This window comes from Anser cygnoides, chromosome 14 (assembly GCF_040182565.1).
Source record: "Anser cygnoides isolate HZ-2024a breed goose chromosome 14, Taihu_goose_T2T_genome, whole genome shotgun sequence".
Classification (NCBI taxonomy): domain Eukaryota; kingdom Metazoa; phylum Chordata; class Aves; order Anseriformes; family Anatidae; genus Anser; species Anser cygnoides.
The window spans coordinates 10,790,589-10,815,336 of record NC_089886.1 but is presented as its reverse complement, the minus strand read 5'-3'; the positions used below and the strand labels follow the sequence as shown (position 1 = coordinate 10,815,336).

Sequence of the window (24,748 nt, the reverse complement as noted above, 5' to 3'; positions counted from 1 at the left end):
GCTGCCCTCTGAGGCTGATGTTACAGGGGGAAAAAGAGCCCTAATGTGGCATGCAAAAATACCCAGACTGAGGGGACCCTGGGAGCCTTTCATGCACCCATAGCTAATGTGTTTGACCACAAAGTTGTCTTTACCCCCACCCACAAGTAGCTAATGGGCGTATTTAGAAATGTCACGGTACCATAATCGCTTCCAGTGACTGTCAGGCTTATTTAATGTAGCCCTTTGTGCTGTGTTCTGCCTCCTGGCTTTTCTAGACTCATAAAGACATTCAGTGGGGTTTAGTTTTCTCTGACTGGCTTGAAGAAAATCATTTACACCCCCTTCTGAGAGTAAGAGAACCTTGTCTGGATTTCCCACCGAGGGATTTCTGCTTCTGGCTTGTTCCTTGTGTTGTAACATCAGCAAAAACAAAGTACACCTGACATTAATACCGAGGAAAAGCCTTTGCTGCACAACCACTCCTGCCAGCAAGGACTGGGGAGAAAAAAAAGGAAGCCAAATTGGCAAAGGGCATAACTTGGAAAAATTGGACTTACAGTTTGGCTGCGCTGCACCTGCAAAGAATTCCCACCAAAATGCCGCTATTTTTGGAAGGTAGCATCAGGCTCAGGAAGCCTGGTTGGAGCCCTGCTTCTCACAGCACTCATCGATATTTGTTTGTTCTTCTTTGTGTCGAAATAGTTTCCTTTTGCTTAGCAGCATGTCACTGGGATTTCCATTGGAGGAAAAAAGGGAGTTGAAGTTCCCAGAAAATAAAGCCTGGATCTTGTGTAATAAAGCAGTTCGGGGTAGTGAGGATGACCGTCCTCTACAGGAAGTTGTGCATTTGTGTGTTTCTTCTGTAGAGGTGTTTGCCCTTTTGCTGTGGTTCCCTTTTTACAACAGGATTAAATAATACAGTTTTTAGAGATAGTCACATGATGTGGAAAACTGCTAGACCGTGCTAGATGCAGAAGGTTTTCTTGAATTATTTTTTTCACTTCTGCAATGGCTTAGGGTAGCTGAGAAGAGAGACCACTGATGTACAACAGTTGGCCTCTTTGGGTGTATTTACCGCTTGCACTTTCAGGTGCCAGCAAGGGGTAAGGGCTGGCTGTGGTGAGAAGACAGCGGCATGGAATGGTGGCCTACCTCTAAGCAGGAGATCGTCACTAGATAGGAAATCTCGTATCTCTCTGTCCCCATGGGACAGTTTCAGAAGCGCTCTTGCTTCAGGGAAGTTGTATCACTAAGTGGGGAGATGGTGGCTTTCCCACGAGCCGTACCTCCTCAGTGAGACGGCTTGCAAGCTGTCTGCTTCTGAAAGAGGACTTCGCTTGGGTGTAAGGGGTTTATTTTCTTTATTTTCTTTATTTTTTTATTTTTTATTTTTATAAATCTTTTTATATTTAAATATTTAATTTAATTTAATATTTTTATTTTTTATATTTTTATTATTTAATAATAAATTTATATTTATATATAAATAATAATAAATAAATTATTTAAATAGTCTTTAAATATTCTTTTAAAATATTATTTATATTCTTTCCTTATTTTCTGGCTGTGCTGGGGGATGTGCTAAGCAGAATGGTTCCTTTCTGCAGCAGTTCTCGGCCTTCCCAGTTTGGGGCGGCGGTGGGTTTTGTACCATGCAGCTGAACCCAGACTTCATGTATCTCAGCCTGGAGGTGCCATCTGAGTGAGCTCAGCACACACGGGCCTGGGTCACTCCCCCTGCAAAATGTGGCTCTAGTATGCTCAGACTCGCTAGGTTTTTGGTTATGTTCAGCTTCTGTGAGTACTGCAGTTTTCTCCCAATCCCATTTTAAGCCACGTTTTTAGCATCTGAATTTCATTACCGGTGGAGATTTGGCTCCAGTGATGTACTAAAAGCATACTGGTGTCTGGGAAGATGGTTGCAGAGTAACGTTAGACATTGTGACCACTGAAATTCTCCAAAGTGTCTCTTGTGACCCTGTACCTCACACAGCTCTGGCTTTCTTGGCAAAGCCCTAAACCTCCCAAACTTAGGGTCACCACCACGACCTGAGAAGGTATCATCTGGGTTTATTTGTCAGGCTGGTTTCCCAGAATGGGAAGAAAGCTCCATGATTACTCCATCGTTACAACATCCAGCCCAGAGGAACTCCGTTTGCGTTGTCACTTTTTGTTACTGCTGTTTGTTTTGAGGACTTGCTTCTTGGAAATTTCTAGAGATTTGGGGAGTTTTGAAGTAGATCTGTATATCAGAAGGTGCTCTCACAAGTGAAAGTCCTTCAGCCCACTCAGTCAGAAAGCTGGGTTCTCCAGAGGGGAGTGGAGCAGTTGCACTTGAGGGGTTTAGGGCCAGGGCTGTCCCTGCCCAGGTATAAGCCCCAACCTCGTCTGTAGCACAGCTCGGTGGGGTCAGATTTGGCCTGGCGGGATGCTGCAGCTCCAGCACTGTGCCTGGAAAGCCTCTGCTGCTGTATAGGGGAATGTGGACTCTTGGCTACTTCTGCTGGCTTCAAGCCGCTGGCACAGCCTGCCCAGCTTCATGTGGTGTTGAGGATGGCCCTTTGAAACAGCGCTGGCTACACCAGCCTGTGCATGGGATCGGCTGTGGTCCCTGGAGCAGTGTCAGGAGCAGCTGGTGGGTGAGAAGATCCCAGGGGACGGCGTGCTGGGCAGGGCAGGGCAGGCACGACAGCTCTGTCCTCGCTGCAGGAATTCCCATTAAGGGTTACACATCTGCTGGCTGGAGAGATGATGGTATGGAGACCCCAGGAAAGAATGAACTAAGAAAACAAATGAGCTCAGTTGGGCCAGTTGTGTAAGGGCTGTGCCAGATCTTTCAGGAAACAGCTTTTGTAAGGAGAGCGGAGCCTTCCAAACGCTGTACAGCCCAAGTGGCCTGGAGCTGATCCTGGCCAGCCTGCTTCGCTGGAAACGTGAACCTCAGCAAGGAGGGGTTGCCTGAGGCTGAGCTAACTGGCTGTAAAATTGCTTTTTAGGAAGCTTTAGCTACAGACAATAGCAAACTCCCAAGAAGGGAGGAGAGGAAAGAGGATTTGGTGGGATCAGTTTAAAAAGCAGAATGATGCCTCCTTTCTACTCCCTTCCCAGCCCACTAACCTGCTTGGCACAGGTATCAGTGCTGTCTGCATCCTTTAGGGCTTTTCTCCCAGGACAGCTGTGGGGATGCTGATAGCTCCCTCAAAGGCCTCGTAAAGGAGGTGGAAGACGACTCGTCCCTTGTCCAGCTGTGGTACCTGACTTTCCCCACTCCCACTGCATCTGCATCAGAGCTGGAGGTGTGCAGAGGTCCTAATTACTATTTTCTGCTCTAGCAAGATGTGCCTCTCTGTTATAGCAATGTTGTGTGAACAGTCCCAGGCTTGTTTGCAGCCCATAATGTGCACGGTTGCCTTTTCGGTAGGGTTTCAATGAATCCTGCTGATATGCAAGCAGAGCCCGATGTGGAGGTAATTGCTCTGCTTCTGACCTTTGAGCTGCCTTTAAACAAACCTATCTCGTGTTTTTCTCCATTATGTGGCCCAGCAGACCCTAGGAACAGTGGCCTTGGGAATGTTTTGCTCCAGAGAACTCTTGCGTTTCTCAGTTAGCTCCTATATGGATGGTTTGCAGTAGGGATTTTGGGAAGATTTTGGGGGTTTCTTTCCATGTGCTTCCACTCTTACTCATGAAGAAAAGCTGCTGAGTCTGATAGGATAAATCCAGAATTCGCAAGGATTTACTAAGCTGGGGAGCTGCCTTTCCTCCTCCTTTTATTTTTTCAACCTTTTCTCTTTTCAGAAATGTGTTTTATTTTTGTTTCTGGTAGCAAGGAAGTCAAGATACTGAGGTGTGCTGCTGAGCTTGGTGGGGACAAAAAAGCAGCTTCTCTTGTATCATCAGCCTGGCCCAGTGGTGTGCTGAGGAGCCTTACTGTTTTAGCCCAGACCAAAATCCTTCCTTTGTATCATAGGTGACCAGCAGCACCCATAGGAGTCTCAAGGGCTCCCCCCCACTTCTTTTCTTCCATGGAGGTTTCATCTCTTCAGATCTATTCCTCTGGCCGCCGCACCCAATACCTGGGAGGTTTCTTGCCCCATCTCTTGTGCTCTGTAGTTCTCTCAGATTATTGGCAAACTAACAGAACTAACCGTGCTCTTCCCAGCGTGATCTCAGCCCATGAGCTTGATGGAGGCACTGTTGAGCTCACCTTCGTTTCACAGATGCACAGGACTTCATGCTCAGGATATTCCCGTGACGGCCACGGAGGTGCTTTGCTGGTCCCCCTCCTTTTCTCCAGGCTATGTGCTCAGCACACAACTTTGCCAAACAGATGCTAAGTGCAGGGCTCCTGGAAGTGCTGTCTCCCACGCCTGCTTCCCTGTCCTAGGAATAGCCCACGTAGCTAGCTGGCTTTTCCATGGGCTGAGACTAATTATGTATACATTTGGGGCTGCCTTTTTTTTTTTTTTTCAGTCAGTTTGGAACCCGTGCCAGGCAAAATCTGGATGTGATTTGAAAGGTGCAGAGAAGTAAATTCTTTCCGAGGCAGTGGGGTGGGGGAAGTGGGGGGAGTCCTTCAGAGTAAAGCGAGAGGCACAGACGTTTTTCCAGGCTGGAAATCTCTGGCTTCACTCATAGCTGTGATCAGCAGGGTGATGTGTTTAAGGTTCTCTGCCCCTCCAGCTTGCTTGAGACCCAGTAACAGCCTTTGTATCAAGAGGAGTTTCAACTATTTTTGTTTGAGAAGCCCCTGCATTGTTTTCTTCTGCTTTTTGCTCCTGTCAGCTCTGCCTGGAGAATCCCCATGGGAGGGGGTAATTTGCACAGCCCTCTTTCCCTACCTGTTTGTTTGGAGAGATTAACTCCTCCTGTGGCCTGCCTGCTCTATTTCATCCTGCTGGAAACCTATCCTTATCAGAGTCCTTATCAGCGCTTTCCCCACGCTGTTCTCTGACACGTCGCAGTCCCTGATGGATCCGTGAGGCAGCGGCGGCTGTGCTGCCCTGTGTCGCTTCGCACCCCCCTCCCGAGCTGCTGCGGCACCTTTTGCTCTCAGACAATCAGATAAAGGACAGCAGCTTTGATCAGCCACAAAGAGGAGTTTCTTCCAGGCCTGGGAGAGCAGAAACTTCCTGGCCCCGGGGGGTTTTCATGGGTACAGTGTGTCTTCAGTGAAGTTTCTCTGGCCGGACCATGCAGCTCCTCTGCTTGGGGTCAGAGCTCGTGCCCCGAGCAGGGGTGGTGGGTAGCAGCATCCCCTGCTCCCGTCCAGCTGGGTACAGGGCAGCCCAGCAACGTTATTTCTGCTGTCAAACCCCTGAGCCCCGCGGTGCACAACTTAAGCTCAGAAGGGCAGCCTCTGCCCCAGCAAGTTCACTGCTGGATGGGGGTAAAAGGCAACAGGCTGTCCCCATGTCTCCTGGCTGAACTGCATTGGTTGTAGCTCTGTTGCGGTGGGATTTTGTGGGAGAAATGAGTGCAGGGATTGTGGAAAAGAAAGGCTTGAAGGAGAGGTTTGGAGAAAACCATGCCAGTGGTACAACCGTGTTTCCAGGAGAAGTCTCCCTAGGTAGAGGCACAGCATGGGACAAGGAATGGAGGTGCTTACTGCGGAGTTGGTTAATTTGATGGTGGTGTGAGACAAGCAAAAGTACTTGTCTGGCTGCAGTGATGGAGGGAGAGAAATGTCCCTAGGGAAAAGGGGAAGAAAAGAGGAGTGCTTCTGTGGTGGTGGGACGTAGAGCTTTGTAACCAGGGAGCATCACATCCCAGCAGGCTGTGAGCTGTGTGCACTGGCTGATGGAGTCTCAAAGCGGTACCAACTCTCTGCTGTGGCTTTCCAGGCTTCCCTGCCAGCAGGGCAAAGAACAATTACGGCTCCCTCCTGTCAGTGCAGAGCTCAGGGCAGTGAAAGAGAGGAAATGGAAGCACTGACACAAAGGGAGCCCCGGAGCTGGTCAGATCATATCAGCAGGTCAAAAGGGAAGGGAGAGGAGTCAGGCAGGGCAAGGGGAAGGGGCAGGGTGAGTGCCCGCAGCGTGTATCCAGGCTGCTTGCAAGGTCTCTGGTTGCTCCTGAGCTGGGGAGACAGGATACTTGCTGCTGACTCGAGGTCCTTCAGATGTGGCCAGATGTTGGCTTTGTGGTGGATTGCGGTTTTTTTTGTTAAGTTTCCCCCCTTCTTTGTGCCTCTCTGAGTGCCCTTGGTGCTGGGCGCCCCTAGCATTGAATCACCCATCCAGGTGGCTTGGTTGTAAGAACAAACCAAGGTCAATGAGGAGATAAAAATGAGTAAACAAATGCACAAGTCAGCAGGGGAGCCAGAGACATGGCTTTTACTGCTGTGTTGCTCTTGAATTTGTCCTGACTTTGGGTAAGTGGAAGCCCCAGTGGGCTGGAAGCCGCCTCTGAGGAGCACAGCTGGCGCTGGCAGCAGCACAGGTGCCAGGGGCTGGGGAGGAGTAGCGGGGTGAGAACTGGCATTGATTGCCCTTGGGATTCCTCCCCTTTGGTGAATCCTGTGCCAAGGGCTGCCCCCTGTGTCCTGCCCCTTTCCTGGGGACAATGGACAGCTGGGGGACTTCTCCTGGATTCTCCTGGACATTGCAGCAGAAGTGCCTCACTCATCCCAGCTGTTTCTGTGTTGTGTATAAAACACCTGGCGATTTCTCGAAAGCTCTGCATTTGACTTTGATGTCCTATTGATATAAATATTTATGGTGCCTTACTTTTTTCTAAATGAAACTTATCCTTGCTGCTCCAGAACAATCCTACAATAATAAATGAGTCTGCATTGCTTAATTCTCCCCTGCAGCTGCAACCAGCCAATAAGTGTGCGAAAAGTGACATCAGGGGTAGACAGGGAGCATCCTCCCACTGCTGCACTGAAGACCAGCAAAGAGAGACTTCATTTGCTCTGATTTTGAAGGAGTTGTGAATATTTCAGCTCTCTCTTTACAGTTAAAGGAAATAAAACTGAAAAAGGATGGGTTGTGCTGCTCAGACTTCTCCAGTCAAAACGCCGATGGGGAATAATAATACTGCCAGGCTGCGCTCAAAGACATATGCTTACAAGATGCTTAACTTCTGCTGTGAAACAAATATATATCGAGCAAGGCAGGTGTGATGCTTTAGTGAGATTACAGTTATAGTAAGGTAATGTAGTGCTTCATAAATGTATTCACCGAAATAAAGTGTTGTATATTAATCTGGAGAAAGAATGCTTCCTAAATTGTACACAGAGTGCCTTCTGTCCTCCTCAGAGGCACCACTCTTTTCCTGTAGGTATTACCAGGTTTTCAGATCCAGATGAAGCAGACGGTGTGTCCCAGAGGCTGGGTGCCTCTCACTGCACAGGGAGACTTGTCAGGGCAGCCGCTCCGTTGCAGTGCCTTATCTCTTGTCTTCTTTTTCCAAAATCAACCTACCTGACACATTCCCAGGAGATAAAAGTTCAGTCTGCTCACAGCTCTGTGTGTGTAAAGGACGGTGTATTTTACCGCGCCTCCTTGTGCAGTGACTTTTCTTGTGCTAACAGGGAGACTCGTTGCTCTGTTTGTGCGTGCAAAACATTATATGTAGGAATATATGAAAAACTAATCATTTCTAAGTGCTTGAGTTACACCATGATTGAGAAGGTGGTGAAGTGGAGCCCGCAGTGCCAGTGACCTTACCAGCTGATGGAAACCTACTCTAGTCAGCAAGACGTGTTAAACTGCCCGCCTTCGGGCTTTTCTGTTCTTGCTCCTTATGCTGAAGCTGAGGGCAGGAGCTACAGCAAGGAGGGGTGCAGATATAAGATGAATAATGTCAGATGTTTCTCTTGCATTATATGGTCTTCAGCCCCATGAAAAGCCCCAGGGGCAGCACTGCTATTCCCAGTTTGGAGGTATGGTCAAAGGAAAGGGAGCTCAAGAAAACGTCTTGTTGGCCCAGGAGGGAAGGAAGCAGTTTCCTGCTCTCTCCTGCCTTTCAAATCAAGGATGTTGATAGCTGTATTTGGCAGCACTGGAGGGTCTATAATTATGTTAATTAGGCATTTTGATGGAACAACAGCTTTCTGTTAGAAAATAAACTTCATTGTTGAAAAATACTAGATCTAGAGCAAATCAAGAGATGAGCTGGATTTCCTGCTGTGTTTTGTGCTCTGTGCCTGGGCTAATTTAAGATCACTTCAGTTGTTGTGAAGCATTTATTCCCTGTAACTATATTCTTTTTATTATTATTCACTAGCATCAGTTTGTTAAACATTTAAATATTCCCACACCCAGAGTTTGCTCCTTTAGACATTTATAATGTGCCCATCCATCAGGGATTTCATGTTGGCAGATGTAAAAACTAAACAGCTATTCCTTACAATTGGCAACAAAGCTATCCCGACCCATTCATCTTTTAAAAATCATTCAAATAGAAATCTACACAGCAAATACACCACGACTGCTAATGAGAAAACTGTTAATCATTTGTTTGTCTGATGGAAAATAATTGCTATAGGCAAGGTAGGGAGCTCGGACCTGGTTGTCGCTCCCTTTCCCTCCCAGCCTTTCCAGACAAATTCTGCGTTCCCAGGCTATTCACCCTTCTGAAAGGCAGATTGAATAGAGGGGCATTTTTTTTTTTCACTATCACAAAGGCTGCCAGACTTGGCTGAGACGGACTGCAAGAAGGAATGCGTTTCAGAGGAGAGCATTTCCCACCATGACTGTCTCGGTCTCTCACTGTCAGTGGGACATAAAGGAGAAGCAATCCTTCTGGTATGAGCCTGTCTGACTCTCTGCATTTCACTTGAGGGCAAGCATAGCTCTAGTACTGAGTGTGATTCCTGTGTGCTCCCTCTGACAGTCCAGTTTTGAAGGCATTCTGCATTAACTGAGCCTAACGAGAGATTTGGCTCCTCCATAAAGTTCTGATTCACGCTCCTTGCAGGCTGAAATTTGGTCATTTCAGTTCATCTCTGCTTGAAAAAATATGTTGGCAGGCTGCACGAGTCAGTCATGCTCCAGATCCTGGACCAGTCTGGGAGCAGTGGAGGGTTTTAAAGTTGTGGCAAGTATGTGGCTGTTTTAACACAGCCTGCTCACGGGTAACGTGGTAGCGTCCAGCCTCTACCTCCAGCGCTGCCATGGCTCCTGTGAAGTCTTGCTGGAGTGGCTGAAAGTGGCCACGGTGCGGCCAAGAGTGTAGTGACTCTTCAGAGTGCTTTCAGTTTTCTGGTTCTGCTTGTAATGAGTGTGTATTGGTGTTTGGCTTCTGGGTTGCCCAGCGGTGACCTCCTTGATAAGTGAAGGGATTGCACGGACAGACACGTTAGTTACTTGCTGCAGGTTTGGTGGTGGGATTAGAAACCCAGGTAGGGACAAAAAGAGACAAGAGTTCCCTGCAGTATAGGAAATGTTGGAAGGAACTCAAGGGAACTTTATCACCCCCTCCCAAAGCACATTTTTTTCTGGTTATTGTATTGCAAAGTAGTGCCAATGTGTGTTCCTAGTCTTTTGGAAGTTTGAAATCCTACCACATACAGGTCCTTTTGATCACTGAGTCTCTGTATATATCTGTTTTGCTGTCTGCTAATGGCTTTTGTCTCATTAAATGCCAGAGAAGCAGTTCTCTGTGAAAGCAGCTTGAAGCATTTAGGACTCATTAGACTTCAAAGGAAATAGGTCTGTACCACAAGCGAGAGGGGAGGAAGCGGAGTGGCAAGAGGATCCCATTAATGGAGAACAAAAATAAACCCCAGACAGGAAGGAAAATCCTATAGGTCTGACTCAAAGCTGCAGTCCCGACACTGTGGCTTCGAGGACCGATTTGACACCGGAGCTGCGGAGGGAGAACCCCCCTGGCCTGGCTGCTGCCCGTGCTGGAGCTGGGTTCAGAGCCTGTAGCCTGCAGCAGAGGTCACGTTTGCATTGCCTGTAGCAGGGACGTCTGCTTCTCTGGCCAGTGCTGGCATTTCTGGTGGACTTGTACACCCATGCCACGTTGCAGACAGGCAGTAAGGTACGGGACACGTGCTTTGATAGGGCTGCTCCTCCGTCATTGCCACACTGGTGAGGGGAGATGGGGATGCACTTTGCTGGTAGTTGTTTCCTCTTCTCTCTGCCTAAATATGCTTGCCACTTAAAACATGCTTTGTTCTAATATTTAATGCACAGGAGGAAATGTGCTTTAGGTACGGTGCTTTTGGTGAGAACAGGATGCAAAGGGAAGAGGTCCCGACAGTGTGATTCAAAAGAGCGTCCCTGAGCATTGCATTGACCTGCTCCTCTCTCTTCATCTCTCCTGTTTCAGGGAAGATCCTCTTCCGCCGCAGTCACATCCGTGACGTTGCAGTCAAGCGCTTGATACCCATCGACGAATACTGCAAGGTAAGGGAAGGTTGCTAGTGTCAAAGATGAAGCCACCTTGAGCAGTCTCAGTTCTGTTCTGGTAGCATATAATGGTGCCCCAGTGCTGGCAGAAGGGGGAGTGTGAGCTGTCCCTCACCATCAAACCTTTTTGGTGATGAAAACCTACCACTGATTCTCCCACCCCTTGATCATGTCATCGCAGAGGCAAGGTACAGTTGACTGGGACCTTTCACCAGGAATGCTGAAACAATTTCATCCATACTCTTCAAGAATACAAGACTGTGCTAAAGTGTAAAGCAAGTTATGATGTCAGGGCAGACGTTGTTGTTGTTGCTGAGTTTTTTGTTAGTATTTTGTTTTTCCCCATTAAAAAAATGTAAATTCCCCATTTACACAAAATATACCATGTCTCATCATGTCAAAGAATTACATTTGCAGCAGCCATGAAATGGTCTGGAGGCAGGACTGGTACTTCTGGAATCCATTATACATGCAGTTGGAAACATATACACAGACTGCAAAATCTGGTGGAGAAAACGGGGAAACAGTGAGTTTTTTGTTATGTTCCTTAGGTGCAGGAGGTGTAGCAGTGACTGTGGCCGAGGACTTTGCATGGCAGGAGAGACTGTGGGTGTGGGGCCTCAGCCAGACCTAGGGAAAGGTTGTTGTGGCTGCAGGAACAAATACAAGGGTAAAGATAAATTAGTGAACGCATCTTGACAGCTCTGCAGTGGGGCTGTGGGTGAAAACCGTGGAGGGCCAGGACAGCAGAAGACAGCCAAGTGATGGAGATGTGGTGCAGGGTGTGCTTAGACCTGTGAGCTCCAAATGGAGCAGCACCAGGGAAGCTGACAGTGCAAATAACTTGGCTCCAGCCAGCAGTGATCAGCCCCTTGTCTTCCGAGTCACTAAAATGTGCCAGCTCCACACAGACACAGACAGCCATAAATTTAATTTTTGAGAAGAAAACGTCCCTAAATGATGAGATGCTGCAGCTGTCTGTTTCAGAATGATGCCACTAATGGCATAAAATATAATGAATCCATTTGACTTAACAACTGGAACATAATGGCTGATGGTATATGACCCACTTAGAGAGCTGCTGTCTCCTCCCCCCGTTAATGCATTTCCAAGTAATAACACGCACACTGGGCCTGGCCTTCCCGATGCTGCTGCTTAGCTGAAAAGCTGCTGCTGAGCTCCAAGGTGGGTGTGGGACTGAAGAGCTGCAGAGACGTGGGATGAGCAAGGAGTCAGTGGGAGCAGAGACATCTCCTCCAGGGCACGTAGCGCTGCAGGGCTGAGACGTGGGGTCCCATCCTGCACTCCCTCTGTTATCATCAGAGGTAGACGTTGTGTGTGCTCAGAGTGTGGTGGCACAGAGCAGAAATAAAAAATCTCCCCCAGCCTGCTGAATGAGAATTGAGGGTTAAGCAAGCCTGTTGTGAACAGGTTCCTGCAGAAAACTGCATAGGAATGTTCCTGCTTGCTTGCCATCCCCTGGTGGAGTAAGGAGGTGTCTTCGTTCTCTGGGAGAGCCCTGGAAAGGTAGGTGAGATTTGGTCTGGAAGCAGGTGAGGGGAGCTATAAAGGAGGGATCCACTGCTTTCAGAAAGCAACAGAGGTTAGAAGTTTCTTACCATTTTTTCCAGTTTATTCTCTGTGCTCTGTGCTTGTTGGTGTTTCCCCTGAAGCGGGCTCTGCCTTCATTGTATATAGGGACTTTTGAGAAGCTGTTAGTGGGGTGTGGATGGAGGAGTTGCAATGCTGCAACATTCAAGCCCAACAGGACTGGGTGAACCTCTAAAAAAAAAAATCCCTGCTAGAGAATAATCCATTCTCACACCCTGGAAAATGGATTTTGACGCAATAAGGTGGGTTTGTCCAGTAAATGACCAGAGTGACTTAATGTGGTTCTAACACCACGGTCTGAAGCCGTGTGCAGACAGCCCTTGCCAGTTCACTCCTTTGGACGTCAGAGCCAGAGGTGGGACAGACATCACGCTATTCATGTCCCTGTTTTTGTGTTCGTGGCCACAACCGCTGTAGTCCACGGCCAGCTGGGCTTCGGGGTGGCCTGTTTGACTCAGCCACAGCTGCACCCACTGAGTCAGCGCTGGTTGGGCTTCCTGCAAGACGTCCTGAAAAATGAGCTGCGGGTCTTGCCTTCTGTGCTCCCAGCGCAAGATGTTTTCCGTGACCGTTCCCTGCGATCAGAGGATGTGTATCCCTTCTCCGGGCTGCAGAATAGGGGTGACTTTTTTTTTGGCACAAGGGAAGTTGTGCAAATCATGGGATGCTTGGTGTTGGGGAGTGCTACCCGTGTGGGGATGGCATCCATGCAAAGCCTGGTCTTTGGATAGCCCTTCCCTGCACACAAAATCCACAGAGTGAGTGCTTTTCTCTCTCCTGTGTCTCTCACATGATCTTGTTTGCAGCAGCGCTGTGATTAGTGGTCTGACTGTCTGCTGTGCTGGCAGGGAATGACTGTGTGCTGAATGGCTGGAAGGGCTTTTGGGGCCCAGCAATTAGGTCAGTATGGAGCCACATCTGATCTTGTGGTAACCCCGGGGCTTTGCAGATGTGGCTTTGTCTCTGATACAGAAAGGAGTGGAGATTCAGATTGCCCGCACTCCTTTTATGAGACTGCTGTGACAGCAAATGGAGGGGGGGGGAATTATATAGAAAATTGGTCAAACATCTGCTCCAGGTTGGGAAGCAGGGCTGCAGCATTGCTCCCTGACTTCAGATCTTCAGTTGCACGTCAGTTTTACTTTTTGCAGTTGCCATCACCCACGGCCCTATTCCTTCAAGCAAGCGGGGACCAACACGGTGCTCTGCAATGCCATGACCTCGCCTCCTGTGCTCTGATGCTCCTTGCTCAGTCTTGATGGCAGTGCTTCATATCACCCATGTCTCTGTTTCACCTGCAGGCCCTGATCCAGCTGCCTCCCTACATCTCGCAGTGTGAGGAGGTTCTGCAGTTCTTTGAGACCCGACCCGACGACCTGACTCCCCCCAAAGAGTAAGTTGGGTGGGTGGCTGCTGCCACTGGCATGGTGATGAAACACACTGCCTCCGACTTGCCAGCATCCAAGTATTTGACAGGCTTTGATGGTTACCCCAGGAGTCACAGATCTGGGATTTGGATGGTTTCTTGGAGAGGGAATGGGGGCTGCACAGCTTCAGGTGGATACCTCCACCCCCTCGGTCAAGTCCTGGTGTGGCCTTTTCCACCAGGGAAGTGGACGTACTTCTCTGGGACACCATCAAGTGCTCATTTCCCCCCAGGCCTGCCAGACACAGTGCCACTTTCTGTTCAGTGAAATGCTGGTTTCAGAAACATGGTCAGGCTGAAAAGCCTCATTTCATACGGCAGCAGCCAGGCTGGGACTGCACATCCTCTGCCTCGTTCGAAGGCTCTTTCCCTTAATAATGTCTGTGAGCCCCATCCTTAACCACTCCTGACTTTTTCCATGCAAAACAAGGAATGTTTGCAAGGAATCCCGCGTGCCTTACGCAACTCTGTGTGGTTATAAGTCTTGTGACTGTGAGCTACTTTGGCCAGGAGCCACCCATCTCTTACTAATCACAAGCAGCATAAATCTGAGCAGCCGCCTCCATCTCCTGCTATGCGGCTCGCTCTTTATGCTGCATGTGACACTATGTGCAGCTCTACCAAAGGTTGAGCAACGGAGGAGGCTTGATTAATTGTGCAAGGAAAGGCAATAAATTGATTTGACATCATTCTCTATTGGAAGGGTGCGGAGGTAGATAAGGGATTTTGTTTTTCTCCTCTGAGCAGGAGCACGGAGTCTTGCAGGTCTCCAGCTAGGTGTTATGCTTGTGTGGATTCTGTCTTCTCCATGGGTTTTACATTTTATTCGTTTGTTCGCTTTAATTCCCCCTTCCCCCATCCCTGCTTTCCTCCTTTGGCTTCTGTTTCTAGTACTTGGCCTGTCGTCATTCCTTCTGCAGCTCACAGTCACTTGATGAGATTGGTCTGAGGGCCCCGCAGCCCATTAACTAATTGCGTGCTGTCAGCTGCTGCTCTCATCCATCCTGCCCCGCTATTGCTCACCACTTAATCTGCCAACCTGATGGTCGTCCCTCAGCAAAGGTGGCAGTTTCAGGGGCAAGCAAGAGGCAGAAGAACAAGACGAGCTTGCAAAGACACTGAGTGAGGGTTTATCATGGGGGTTAACAGCCCCTGAGGCTGTTTCAGGGCATGGGGAGCTGTCTGTGTGTGTGTCTGAGCCCTGCATGAGAAGACGATGAGCTGCTCTGCAAAGGGAGTCACCTACTCGAGCTGGCTCTAGCTGGGGCACCAGCACGCATAGGAGACTGAAGGGCAGCTTCAGTCTTGCACCCACTCTTCCAGCCTTTCCTTTTGTCTCACAGGCTGAGCCAGATGCTGGCCTGAAATCAGGTGTGGTGGGGCTGTGGCCAGGACAAGGAGCACACTCAGGAGTGGAGACCTTCAGGTGCTGAGCATCAGCTCAAAGTGGTGCAGCTGTCTGCACTCAGCTATGTTTGCTGCTTCTGGCTACCTGGCCAAGCAGCAATCAGTGCTATGTCCTGCTCATCATCTCCCTGCTTTGTGTCCCACAGAACTAACCAGAGGTAAAGTGTGGGGGGGCACCAGCCCGAAATATAATCCAAAGCATGTGCTTATGTCACAAGATCCAACCTTGGATACATCCTGCGGTGTCCTGCAGGACAGCTCTTGGGTGCAAAATTGCACTTGGTGCAAAACTACTATGTGTTGACCTTTGGAGTGCTGGCAGATGAGTGGGTGAGGCACCACTGAATCTGGTGGTGGGCTGCGCTGCCTCCCCCTGCCTGCTGCTCTCCTGAGAGGAGAGTTTGCAGCACGCAGAAGGACTTAGCGGGTGACTCCTGTCCATTCGCCTCCAGCAGCAAAATGCTACAGCATCTCAAGGACGTCTCTGTTGTGTTTCATATCCCCGCCTGAATGCCGGAGGGGTATTTATTAGCTACAATTCAAAATGCTAATTAATAAAAGTCCTTGACTCTCTCCTCTGGAGAGATTGGTGGGAGCCCTTTCCCGAGCCCTGAGCGTTGGCACGCGGCCAGCCTACCACTAACGATATGAGAGCTGTGATAGACGGCTGGGCTGGATCAGACGTGATGGCGTGTCTGGGGTTTGGCCGGATGTCATCATTCATAAGGCAGATAAATACTTTTCTCCGGGAACTTGAAAGGGAGCCAGGCCATGAACGGAGTATTTAAAAAAAAAAAATAATAAGCAAACATTTTTTTATGCGGGGTGGTTGGAAGGTGGGAATGAGGGAGGAAAAAAGGACTGGTCAGCATGCTCTGTGCCAAGCCAAGCAGCCGCTCTCATGGCACCGTGGCCAGGAGCCTTCCTGCTGCCTGTCCCCTGTCATTTGTCTTCCCTGGCTGATGCCCCAGGGCTTGTCCTGGGTCGCAGCACGGAGCAGGGGCTGTTGGTGATAGAGACGTGCCCTTGGATGCTCGGGATGTGCCCTCTGCTTTCCTTTTCCTGGGTTACGCAGAGAGGATCCACCCATCTCTCAGTGCGCTGGGATGTGCAGCCACTTTCAAGAGCTGCAGCTGACTGCTGACTGTAGAGCTCTGTTTGACTGCAAAGGGTGAATGTAGTCCTTGGATCTGGCAGCGTTTGGGAATGGAAAGAGGAGGCAGGACAGCCCATGCATCTATCCCTGGGCGCCTCCCGTGTCTGTTTTCCCCAGTGCTGGAGCTCTTCCTGGACTGATCCAGGCTTTGCTTGTGCTTTCCTGCAGTGCAAAGTTCCCTTTGGTGTCTGTTCGATGCTGTTGGGAGCACCAACAGAAACAAATCTTAGTCTCTCACTCACTCTACAACCCCCCAGCCCTGCCGCTGACATGTTCAAAGAAAGAATGAGGAGAAGGGGACTGAATGGAGAGGGAAAGAGACAAATGCATCCTTTTTCCCCCATTGCTTCCAGTTGGGCAGTGGATCAGAGCCCAAAGCAGAGCTGAGACAAGGAGTCTCCAGCAGCTGAGGGGTGGAAGAGGGAGGTGAATCCCTTGCTCCATCCCCTCCACGCACACATGCCAACTTTCCAGCGTCCTCTTGCCCACAGGGACCACTTCAAACAAGGGAGCGGATTGAGGCTGTGGTGTTTCCACTGGCAGAGATGCCTGGTGGCTTTTGTGACGTGGATCCCTGTCCAGCAGTCTGTGGACAGGATAATTCAATCCCTTCCCCCTCAGAGAGCTGCCCAGTGGTGGGTAGGAGTGGGCTTGTAATCTGGATGGATTGATTAAATTTGGGAAGAAGTGGGTCTGCAGGGATGGAATGGAGGTGGGAGAACAGAAATAGTTATGGAAGGAGAAATCATCCAGAAACTTAGCTGTCGGTGGGGCTGTGGGGGTTTTTCTCCTGGTGTTGGATGAAAGCCTTTTGAAAACTGTAGTTTCAAAGGAGAGGAATCATCAAATTCCTGCTCACCACGTATCTCAGCAGGTCTGACCAGCAGCAGGATGCCTGGCTGCTGAGGTGGGAAGTTGCCATGTGTACCCCCTCACCCCTCAACCACCCTTTTTCAGTTTAAAGCAGTCATTTAACCACAGCACAGAGCTGCTGGAATAAGGCTGGGGAAGTCTGAGCTGCTGGGCACAAAGCCACTGCTGAGTCAAGGCATTTAGCTGCTCGCGCTCTTCGCCAGCTGAATTTCTGCTCTGCCACGTGCGGGAGCCCAGGTTAACTCTGTAGTGAAGCAAGGTCCTGAGGCGTCCCTTCGTAATTGTCGGTGCTGTGCAGGTGAGGAGCACTGGGGAAGAAGCCATCATCTGCTGCCCAAGGGCTGAGGAGCTGCACAGGAGGTAACCTCATCATGAGAGGCATCTTTCATTAAAGGCTGCTTTCTTTTTTGTAGCTGGGCATCCTGTCTTGTGAAAGACACTAGAAGTTGTTTTGAACCTTTCAGCGTACAAAGCTGATTCCTTTTTATTTTCCCTCCAGTGGGGGCACAGGCACCTGTAGAGCAAATTTATTGTCTGTTACTGTGCTTGAAAGATGTCCTCATGCACTCTGCGTTCACAGTTTGAAAGCTACTGGCTTCAGGAGATATCAGTGTTGTCTCTAAAATATGTAAATTCCTCTTGTCCTTCTTTCAGACAGTTTTTCCCTTAGGTTCTAGGTGTGCCCAAGTGCAGTGAGTCTCCTGGAAAGGGAGGACAGGGCTGTGTGTCCGACACGTGCCCCTTGGCAGCCCCCACAGCACGCCGAGACTTAGTGCAGGGTTGGTATGGGGACCAGTATCAGCACCCCACTCTTTAAAGGCCTTCTAGTAGGGGATCATGACCTCTGCACGAGCAGATGGCAGTGGAGGTAGAGTCTGTGTCTCACCGTGGGGCTGCCCCTGTGCCCGTCCTGCCTTTGGAGACCCCAGCTGGGAGTTTTGCTGGGGAGCTTCAGCTTCTGCTCCCCCGTGCTTGCTGAGGCTGCTTGGCTTTCCCAGCCCCTACCACCCCAATGCGTGCACTGGGAGCAGAGCCCTGCGCCTGCTAGCCGGGCTGCATGGTGGTGGGAGCCGCAGGAACACCACGTCTGACTTGCCTGGGCTGCAGATGAACGAGAAACCTCCTCCTGCTGAGCAAACAGCCTCCAGGAAACGCGTTGTGCACGTCGTTTTGGCTGCTGCTTCCCAGTTGAGCCGATCTGCAAAGCTGTTTGCTCGAAGCGAGACCTGGTGGCTTTTTCTGTCTGTGTCTGAGCCAGCAGCTGCTGAGCGTCCTGAGAGCAGTGGGGCCACAGGCTTGTGCTCAGCTCTGGAAGGTTGCCTCTTGGGCTGGGTCGTGTCCTCTCTCCTGGCAGGAAGGCAGCCCGGACAGGCAGCTGCTGTCCCTTCTGCCTTGATTTGCTACCCCGCAGTAGTGGGTCCCTGCCCAAGCTTCCCAGCCCTCCTGGGTCCCTGCTCAGTGGCAGCAGCTTCTACTGCCACAGTGTACATCTGTACACACCAAAGATGTTGTAAACAGAGAGAGAAAGCAAAAACAAACTGCATTTTGATTCTGGTGGTGTCTTCTGGCTCTGTCACTGAGCTCCAGGCAAGCCTCCCTGAGGATTTTCACCCAAGGCACTGACCTGTGCTTCAGTTGTGCCTGCCTGGGAGTCTGCTTGGCACTCAGGGACAGGATCCCTTCACGGGGCCTGGAGCCCACCTGGAGCTCTCTGTTCCCCTGGGGCTTCAGCAAAATGTCCCCATCGGTTTGGCTGCCTTGTGTGGCTACAGCTTTGCAGTTCCTCGGGGCAAACACTCGGGGCAAATTCCAGTTGTAGCAGGGCCACTGACAGCAGCCAAAGTCCAGGGCAACTCTTAGAAATCATTTTCTTCTTTCCCTAATGGACGTGCAGGCCCCATCTGAGCTCACAGCCCCAGCTTGCATTCCTGCTGTTTCTCCCAGACAGCCCTTGGCTACGGAGAGAGGATTTGGGAGTGTTTCAAGGGCAGTCCAGCTCTGCTGCTGGGGATGGTTTTCATTGCTGGGGCGGAGGACCAGGGGAGGTGCACGGTGATGAGCTGGGGCATGACCAGAGGAGGAGAGCGTGTTATGCCTGCAGCGAACCTCAGCAGCCCTTCGTGCTTCTATTAACACCGAGGTTCTGGTGCTGGGCAGTCGAGTGGAGTGGCGATGGCTCTCACAGCAATGGATCGCTTCCTGCACCCAGACTGACGGGGACACCAGGCTGTCGCCAGCTCCAATAAATCAGCAAAGGGATTGCTGGGCCAAAATGAGACTCGAGATGGCTGTGATCAGCTTGTGCCAGCTTGTCTCCATACGTGTGATTGAGAGGTCCTGCGTAGGGCCGCTGTGCCAGCAGCCTTGGCGGGTGAAAGATTTGTGTTAGGTCCAAAGCACCAGGAGACGATGCTAGACTGAAGTGTGTTTCCACCAGTGTAACAGGGAGCAAATCTGGTCCTCTCCCTTATTTCCATATACGTGAGCAGACTCACAACCAGTGTCTCCCTGAAGCAAGTCTCTTTTCTTCCTGCTTCCCCGTAGCTTTTCATGCGCTTACCTTTCCTTGTAGCTGAGCTGTGCCAGGAGCAAAAGTTTTCTTTGTAACCCTTGTGTGGTGTTTGGGGGGCGATAGGGGCTTCAAATCCTGGGCCAGGTGATGGGGATTTTATAGAAAATGGGGAAGCTCAGGTCCCTGCTGCAGGATGGAGTGGCTGCCCCATGTAGGAAGCCATTCCAGTCACTTTTGCCAGTAAGCTAGAGCTCCCTGAGTTGATGGATGTTGACTTGGGTAAGGAGGCTTGTTGGCTTGTGGCTTTTGAGCCGTGTCCTGCTATCCAGACAAATTACAGCTTGTATAATGAATTGTTTGTTTTGCAGTTCTGCTGGTGCCTACGTGCAGATTCACCAGGAGCTCAACCTAGATCTCAGCTCCAAAATAGTGGTCTCTCTCCCTCACGGCTGAGAACTGTCTTTCCTAGATGATAATAGAAAGAAATATTAACAGGGTTGAAACACGATTTGCTCCAGTGTAAGCTCCTTGCATGGAGAGAGCACTTGGTTTTCTGTGCTAACAGGGCACAGGGCACCCTTCTGAGCCCAAAGGTTTGGCTCAGATAGCTCTCCAGTGGTTAAATACAGGACTGGCACAGGCACTGCGGTTCGGGTGACAGGGGCCCTTTCAGTCCTTTGTGGAGCATTTGCTAAACATCAGTTCTCTTAAACAGGAGCCCCGTTGTACCCCAGTTCTGTCTCTGTCTTGCTCGCATAAACCTTGCTAAGGCTTCTAACATCTCCATGCTTGCTGAGTGCTTCCAAGCAGAACTTCCTCCTGAGAGCTATTCTGATGACATCGCTGTATTATGGAAGGATATTTTATTTTCCTTTTTTTTTTCTTTTTTTTTTTTTTTTCTTTACAAGAGCTAGACTTTTCTGTGGGGAATGTTTTCTTGGAATGGTGACTTCAGACCCATCTCATCCCGATTGTGGGTCCCGCGTGGATGGCATTGCAGCAGCTGGAGTTGCCATACTTGTGTTTGTGCTCTGCTGTCCCTCTCCCTCTCTGTGCCCTGGCTGGGGCAGTGGGTGGTGCTGAGGTCTGTGAGTGCTGTGCCATGCCGGAGCCTTCCTCCCAGGACCCTCCCATGGGATCTTCCTCCCCCAAGCCCCACTGCACAGCCACTGCAGAGCTACCTCTGCAGCACAGCCACGTGCCTAGCTCAGCAGCCACCAAACCCAAGTGCTTGCTTAAAGTCAAGCAAGCTTGTAGAAGCTCCTCTCTAGACACTGTCCTAGCCTTCAGGGCTTTCCTGGTTTTATAATTAGCATTTCTTGTCTGAATTGTGACCCTGTAAGCCTGCGAAAACTCTCAGCATCCACAACATCCTGCAGTAAGGAGGTTAACAGCTTAATACATTTCATTGAAGAACAGCCTGCTTCTGTTTGGTTTAAAGAGTTTTAAGTGAGATTCCTGTTACGTGGGAACCTTTGCCTTCAGTGTTCCTGACATGGGACTGGGAAAGTCCTGGGAAGTGGCTGGAGAGCCATTGCTGGGTTTTACCTCTTGGGGAGCTCTGTAGAGGCACGTTGTCATCGCTATGTGCTGGTGCCTTGTAGCCGTGCTGTGACTGCCTGGTTCATCTGCACAGCACGACTGCTGTGAGGGTGAGAGTTAAATGAGTTTCCCAGTGGCAGGCAGTGGCCTTTCCTCCTCCTCTGCCTGAGCCACTGGTTTCCAGGAGGCCGTGCATGCAGGCTCTGCTGCGTGCCTTTCTCTGGTCCGTGGGGACCGGCGGAGGAGGAGGAGATGCTGCCGGGAGTCTGTTGCTGCTTCCTGTCTTGTCTGAGCTCCTGTCCCCTCTGAGGTGGTGGGCCGGGGCTGCTGGTCTTCAGACCTGCGGCTCTCTGCATCCGTGCCAGAAACAACCCAGCAGCAAAGTGAAATTGCAGCTCCTTCCTTGCCCCCTCACCCAGACAGAGCAGGCGGCGAAAGGAAGCAGGGGGATGAGTTACAGTAAGAAGTTTAGCAGATGGCAGGGGAAATGCAGCAGCTCTCTCCATCAGGGTGATGCAGTGCCCACCTGCCATCTCCTGTGTGTCTGCCAGGCCTCCCTTCTCCTCCCTGCCCTGCAGCAGCCCGTGGTGGGGCTCGGATTTAGCTCTGCGCTTTGGTCTCTGCTTAGAAATGTATTAGAGATGCACTGTCCCAAAGATTCCTCCTTGGTGTCTGCATCAGGGACATGGTGCTCAGGTCTTCACACGGTTCTGTGCTCTCTGAACTAAACAGATAGGCACGACATTGCATTTGTTTCTGCTCCGTCTTTGCTGCATTTAATTTAATTTTATTGATGGCTCAGTGGGCAAGTTCCAGAAGTTTCAGATGCAAAGGGAGAGGGGGAGCGGGGGGGGGGGGGGGGACGGGGGACAGGGAGGATAAAGCATTCCCTAGCTAGCAGAAGAGGTTAACTCCTCAGTGCCCACCTAAGGCCAAAGAAGAGGCTGTGGGGGTTACTAGTGGGACTAGGCTAGGACACAGGATTTGGGATACGGGGCTGGGGGGCTGAGCTTCCTCACTGGGACTTCTGGGCATCAGCAGTGGGCAATGCCAGGCTGCCCGATAGCTCCTGTGCCTTCCTCTTCATTTGGGATCAGGGCTGTGAATGCCCATTATACATCCCCTCAGCCAGGGAGGCCTGAATGTGTTTCTCAGGGCCTTGCACAGGAGGGGTTAAAAAGCAGATATTTGCTGTATCAGTTTGGTGCTTTCCTGTGTCCCTGGCTCCCTTCTTGCCCCATCCTGCAGGTCAGGGAATGGTTTTGTGTGGGTCCCCCCGGAGCAGTAGGAGCGGTGCTGCCTGGGCCGAGCACACAGGGGATGCACGGCCCGGATCTGCAGGCAGGCTCTGAAGGCCGCCGAGTCCCTGCATCACCCCATCGCTCCGGGGGAATAAAACATCTGCAGTAATTATGGTCTGAAAATGCAGATAAGCTTGAAAGAGAACAAAGCGTAGCCCAGCTTTGGCTGGCTTTCTTGCTGAGCATGGAGGGATTTCTCTGCTCGGCCTGAAAGGGACAGGGAAAGGTTGTTTTGCCAGTGGATCTCGTAAGCAGAGGAAGGGGCTCCTAGGCTCTACCTGGGCTGGTCCAGCTGCCTTTCCAAGCAGTGGTCAAGCAGCTCACAGCTAGAGGAATTATAGGTTATCATCACCCCATACTACAGCAACATTTCAGGGCCACAGTGGCGATTTGTGTGAAAGTGTTGAGAGCTCTTTTGTAGCAAGACAGACCACTGCGGTTGGAGCTGGGGATGGTGCTGGTGTATTTGTTTGGATTTCACCCTGGTTTGGTACTTTGGTTTATTATCTGTGATTTTTTTGAGGCTTGTCTCAGCCCATGTGTTCTTGGGTTTGTTTGTTTTTTAATCATGCCCTGGGTTTAAGGCTATTCAGCAACCATGCAGCATTCAAATAAGAGAAGGGACTCAGGACCTCTGGTTTCTAACCCATCTTGTCATCCGTGTGGCCAGTGCTGTCCATAATGAGAGGACTTGTGCTGGAGCTACCTCATTGCCTCCTCATAACTGCCAGTAGCTCCTGCTTGTGTTCATCCTCTGTACACCATTTTAGCGAGTTGTTTTCTTTTGGGGCATAAATCCTTGCCCCTTCCCCAGCCGCTCCCCATCCTTGTCCCCAAGAGGGGTGCAGGACATGGAGCAACTTCAGTATTTCCCTCATTGTCTTCAAAGTGGTGTCCACTTCTGTGGGAGCTGTGGTCTGTGCTGAGAGCAGTTTTGGGGGTTTGGGTTTCCCCTGCACCTGACTCTGCTGCCAGATTGTCCCAGCCCTCCTCCTTTTCCAAGTGACACGATGGGAGTTGTGGCTGTCAGAGCAAGCCGCTGAGGAGTCCAGGCCAGCAACCCTCATCTTGGGAAAGACAAAAGCATTAAATTACTCAAAAAGAGGTGGGGAGACAGCCTGTTTGCACAGCTGGTTGTGCCCCACATTGGCCACGGGGACATTAGCTGGTGTGAGGGAGGTCAGCTGCACCGCCAAGGCCAGCTCTGCTGTGTTTTCCTGCATGGTTTTTTCCTGTGGCCAACAACCCAGCCATCCCCATCCTTCTGCTGACACTCTTCCTTCTCTTTTTCAGGGAGCCCATTGGAAAGAAGCGGTCTGGTAAGCACTCCTCCTCTCCTCCCATTTCACCACCTCCTCCTTTCACCCGCAGCCTTGGTCTCCTGTCACGGGGTGCGGGGGCCTGGCCCCTTGACGAGCACCACTGCCAACCCCTCCTGTGCTCCCCTGTGGGGCACGGGGTTCCTGACACAGCATGTCCCCTCCAAGTCCCAGCCCCACGTCCCTCTGCACCCCCAAGGAAGGGACAGGGCTGAGGACAGCAGGGGCTGGGGCTCCTCGCTGCCCCTGGGCCCGCAGGCGTCCCACGGAGGAACGGGGCTGATGGATGCATACAGCTCCGCATGCTGCACCAACCGCCCCGTTCGCTCGTGCATCGAGTCGTTCCCACCACTGCTGCCACCCCCGTGGTCGTGTCCCTCCTCTCCTCACGCCTTGTCTCCCATCGTTTTTGTTCCTCCATCAGGGTTTATCCAGAGAACGGCCTCTTTCCTGCAGAGAGGTAGTAACAGCCGCGCGCTACCTGGGCCTTGCTCTCGCTTCGCCTTTCGCCGGGGGACACCTGCTCTTTCTGGGTGGGCAAGCCCCTTGCAAAAAGCTGTCACGTCCCCCGTAGCTTTCTGTGGTGCCTGGTGGACACGGGGCAGCAGCAGCCAGGAGGTGCGGTGGGAGCGGGACAGGCGCTTGGCTGCGGGCCCAAGGTTTCTGGCCTGGGAGTTGACACTGCCATAAGCTGTGTGAGCAAATTTACCTGTAGATGTGTGGGTTCCTCTCTAAGGAAAGAGGAAAGGTATAGGAGAGACTCAAAGACCTAATTCCGCTTTCTTTTCTGTTGGAGCTGAAGGGCATCCCTCCTTCAAGAACGGCTGATGTCCCAGTCTCTTAACTTGGACTAGCGGTAGGATGTGTATGAAAAACTCACGTATTGTCTGCTTGAACAGTGGCTCTTGGTTTTATTCCGTTCTCATGGGCAGGTCATAACTGAGTGGTCTCCTGGTAAACTAGCAGGGGTTTACCAGTATGGTTAAAACCTTTGGAAAACATGCTCTCCTCAAACTCTGACAGCCGCAAGGTATGTCTGTCAAAGCTGGACCTTAGGGAGGTAGTTTTACAGCTCTCATTAGCCATTTGTAATCACAGACTGTATTTTTTTTACTGGCTTTCTCATGCCGAAGTGGTGGGTCTTCCACTGGCTTTGTCAGAGGAGATGTGCTGAAGGTTTTGCTTCAAGCTGAGTTATTGCTTTCAGTACAAACCCATGTGGAGGCAGAGAGAAGCATCTGGCTGTGGGTGG

At 50.8% G+C, this 24,748-nt stretch overlaps 1 protein-coding gene across 9 annotated transcripts in view; it reads left to right on the top strand.

The window, feature by feature from the left end:
* Positions 1–24,748, top strand: part of SH3PXD2B (SH3 and PX domains 2B) — a 77,952-nt gene that overhangs the window by 33,751 nt on the left and 19,453 nt on the right. For 7 of the 9 annotated variants that reach the window (XM_067005564.1, XM_067005565.1, XM_067005563.1 and 4 more), the window contains 4 exons: positions 10,270–10,346; positions 13,262–13,353; positions 23,471–23,496; positions 23,921–23,956. In XM_067005564.1, the coding sequence (XP_066861665.1) occupies positions 10,270–10,346; positions 13,262–13,353; positions 23,471–23,496; positions 23,921–23,956 (231 nt within the window). The remainder of the gene's footprint in view (positions 1–10,269; positions 10,347–13,261; positions 13,354–23,470; positions 23,497–23,920; positions 23,957–24,748) is intronic. The other 2 variants (XM_067005566.1, XM_067005561.1) reach the window with 1 other exon arrangement.